We start from the raw sequence: 3,536 nt of genomic DNA, 5'->3' as shown, positions 1-3,536 counted from the left end.
GCTTGAATATTGTGTCCATTTTTGCCCCAACTGTTCAGGGTTGGACCTCTGCGGGCGTATCCAGCAGTTTATTCGTATATAAATTAGGCCATTAGTTTTCATGTTTGAATTGTTTTACATTGTCATTTCAGGGCCTTATATAGCTGACTATGCGGTTTGGGCTTTGCTCATTATTGAAGGCCTTACATCATGTACATTGACCTATAGTTGTTAATTTCTGTGTCATTTGGTCTCTTGTGGAGAGTTGTCTCATTGGCAGTCATAACACATCTTCTTATTTATAAATTAATTTATCAGATCAATACAAAGAAGAAGAAAATCAAACATAGACACAGACTGGACTTGGTTCACATAGCAAAACAAGCGCGTCATATTAAAATCTTTAATAAAACACAGTTGCCTATAAATTATAAATGATTTTTTTTTGGTAAAACTAGTGCATAGTGAACTTTTACATTACAATTTATTTTAAAGATTTGAAATGAGATTGAGTGCCCTACCATCTGCACAGAGTCCAAATACTCTAGAATTGAACAAGAAACAAAAACATGCGAAAGTAATGCGTGAAAGACGAGCAAAGTGGAATGAACAACAGAAACAAGAAAATAAAGAAAGAAGCAGAATAAGGATGCAAAATATGCGTGAAAGGAAAAAAAAAAGAACATACTCAAAAGTCTGTACGTAAAAACATTCTGACAAGACATGAATTAAAAAAAGGAGAGAAAAAAGAGACAATACAGAGAAACTCTGTCTTCACAAAAGAGAAGAAGAATTAAAGATTGATTGATTGATTGTTGGTTGCTTAACGTCCAGTGGCAAATATTTCATGCATGTTCAGGACGGGAACAAGTTAACAATAAACACAATAGGTAGGTCTTGTAATAGAGGTTATCCGGGATGATGGTCGGGGAAATTTGGACTGCCACTGGAAAATGAGGGTATATTGGATAGGGACAGAAATTTTGCCTTGCAACAGGCCACCTACGGACCCCTCAAAGAGTTGTTGCAAGGGTTCTTAACGTGCAAAGAGCGTGGCACTCTCTTTACACGAGGCATCGGATTTAACGTCCCCATTCAGACCGGACGTGGCTGCAGACTTGATACATCCCGTACAGCCAAACGGACGCCCCACTTCGGCAAGCGTTTTACTGCCGGTCGGAAGAAGACCAAGTGACCATATTTTGTTTTCCCAGTCACCCTTGGGGGTCAGAATTAAAGAAAAAGAAAAAAACAAGAAAAGGTTAAAACGACAGAAAACAAAATTAAACAAGCTTGCAGTTCATCATTTTCATCAAATAGACACTACATCTAATATAATTTCAAATACAGATAGTGACATAGTACCTGTTCAAAATGATCAATCTAATCAAGTGTCAAAGCAATGGGCCAAACCAGTTTTAAGAAAAGCAATAACCAGGGTAAAATCAGCTTTGCCTAGAAGTCCTTCTTAAAGGCAAAAGGTGTTGAACCAATTGAATAAAACAAATGACACATGTAATGAACAGAACAGAACACTTATATCAATAGTGAAACCAGCACATGACAATTTAAAAGGAAAAACAAAGACAGACAAGATGGCCAGAAAAAAATTTGTTTCCAATTTATCAGACCATATCAAAAGAAAATATGGCATGCAAAGTTTAGTTTGTAAAACCTTTGGAATTGAAAAAAGATACTTAACAAAATATTGTAAAAACACAGAGCAGAAACAAAGAAAGGATACTATTTCAAAAGATACTACAGATTCTGCTAACAAATTTCTTGTACGTGAAGACATATCAATTAATGTACCAAATATAAAAGCAATGAAAGCAAATACAGAAGACCATCAATTTGTGCTACAGAAGTCAACGACAGAAATATATTCAGATTGGATGGCCGAAAACCAAAATACAGTTATCAAAATCTAAATTTTTAAAAATGAGACCAAAAAATGTAAAATTACAGAACTAGAGAAAACTAATCTAGTGTCTATGTGAATATTGTGAAAATATGAATTTGAAAATCCCAGCATTTAACAATTTTGCAGTACGTAAGAATAAACAACAGCTTAGTATTAGAGATAAGTACGAAGCTATTAATATGAATTTGTGCGAAAAAAATGGGGAACAATTTAACAAAATTACTTATATAGAAGGAAAGTGTGTGAATTGTGGAACAGAGAATCTAAGTAAAAGAATGGAACCTCTAATCATAACTAATGAAGAAATAAAATGGCAAAAATGGGATTTTGTGAATGTTCCAAACCACGAAACAGGAAAAGAAATAAAAAAGGCAGTTGGTTACATTTTTCACCCCAGCACAACAGTTGTTTGTTCAACTATTGGATGAACTGCAGTTCCTACTATATCATTTGTTTGTTGCTAGTTGGCAACAAAATCAGTTTAGACAATTAAACAATAGACCCCAGAAAAAACTGTTGTCCTCATAATGGATTTTGCAGAAAATTTTTCTTGCTTTTCACAAAATGAAATCCAAGGCGCCCATTGGGCCAAAGACTCAGTTACAATACATCCAGTTATAGCAAGATATCATTGCAAAAAACCAAGAATGTAACAATTCAACAGTAGATGACATCATTGACATCATCAGTAATGATTTACAACATGATGTCCAAGCAGTTCAACAATTTACAGAAGTGATTATAAATATTTTGAGGGAAGAAAGAGGAATAGATGTAGAAAAAATGTTCATTCTTTCAGACGGATCTGCTGCCCAGTATAAGTCTAAGGTGGCATTTTTAGATTCCATCATGTCAGAGGTGGACAATAATATTAAATCAGAAAAGGCATTTTATGGCTCCAGGCATGGAAAGAACAGGTGTGATGGAGAAGGGGGGTCATAAAATGGAAGGCAGCAAGAATAATAAGGAACGGAGGATTGATCAACTCTGCTAAGGATTTGTATCAACAGTGTTTATGTTTGGAGAAAGAAATAACAAACCTTGATGGAATTTGTAACCATAATAGACGAAAATTAATTTGGGTTGAAAGAGGCAACATACATCATGTAAGACCAAACAGAGTATGTAAAACAGTTAAAGGTACCCGAAGTCTACATTCTGTGAGGGGTATCAGAGCAGGGGAAATTCAAGTTAGGAAACTAACTTGTTTTTGTGATATTTGCACTGCCACTGAAGTAACAAGTTCAAAATGCCAGAATGAGACAGTTGTTGGAGCATGGAGAAGTGTTTACTTGAATGGTTTTAACAGAAATGATAATGCAGAACAAGAAAATCAAATCACGCAAATAGAAACAGAGGGAGATGAAATGGTACCAGAAGATGAACCCAATCTAAACAGGAATGATCATGAAGAGCAAGACGATCAAAATTAATCAGATCATAGATATGGTGATGAAATGGTACCAGAAGATGGACCCAACCTTAACATGCTTAACAGGAATGACGAAGAGCAAGACAATGAAAATGAACCAGATCATGCAGATGATGATGAAAAGGTACCAGAAGACGGACCCGATCTCAACATGCTTAACAGGAATGATGATGAGAAAGACAATGAAAATGAACCAGATCA

General features: G+C 35.2%; 1 protein-coding gene across 1 annotated transcript; it reads left to right on the top strand.

Annotated features, from left to right (window-relative positions):
• Positions 1 to 476: 476 nt before the first annotated feature.
• On the top strand, positions 477 to 1,910 carry LOC127736525 (uncharacterized). Its single transcript, XM_052247089.1, has 2 exons — positions 477 to 677; positions 1,528 to 1,910. The coding sequence occupies exons 1-2, from the start codon at positions 482 to 484 to the stop codon at positions 1,908 to 1,910; spliced, it is 579 nt and encodes a 192-aa protein (XP_052103049.1). The 5' UTR covers positions 477 to 481.
• Positions 1,911 to 3,536: the final 1,626 nt, after the last annotated feature.

The sequence above is a fragment of the Mytilus californianus genome, unplaced genomic scaffold, assembly GCF_021869535.1.
Source record: "Mytilus californianus isolate M0D057914Y unplaced genomic scaffold, xbMytCali1.0.p SCAF_32, whole genome shotgun sequence".
Lineage (NCBI taxonomy): Eukaryota > Metazoa > Mollusca > Bivalvia > Mytilida > Mytilidae > Mytilus > Mytilus californianus.
This window is presented reverse-complemented; position numbering and strand designations above follow the sequence as displayed.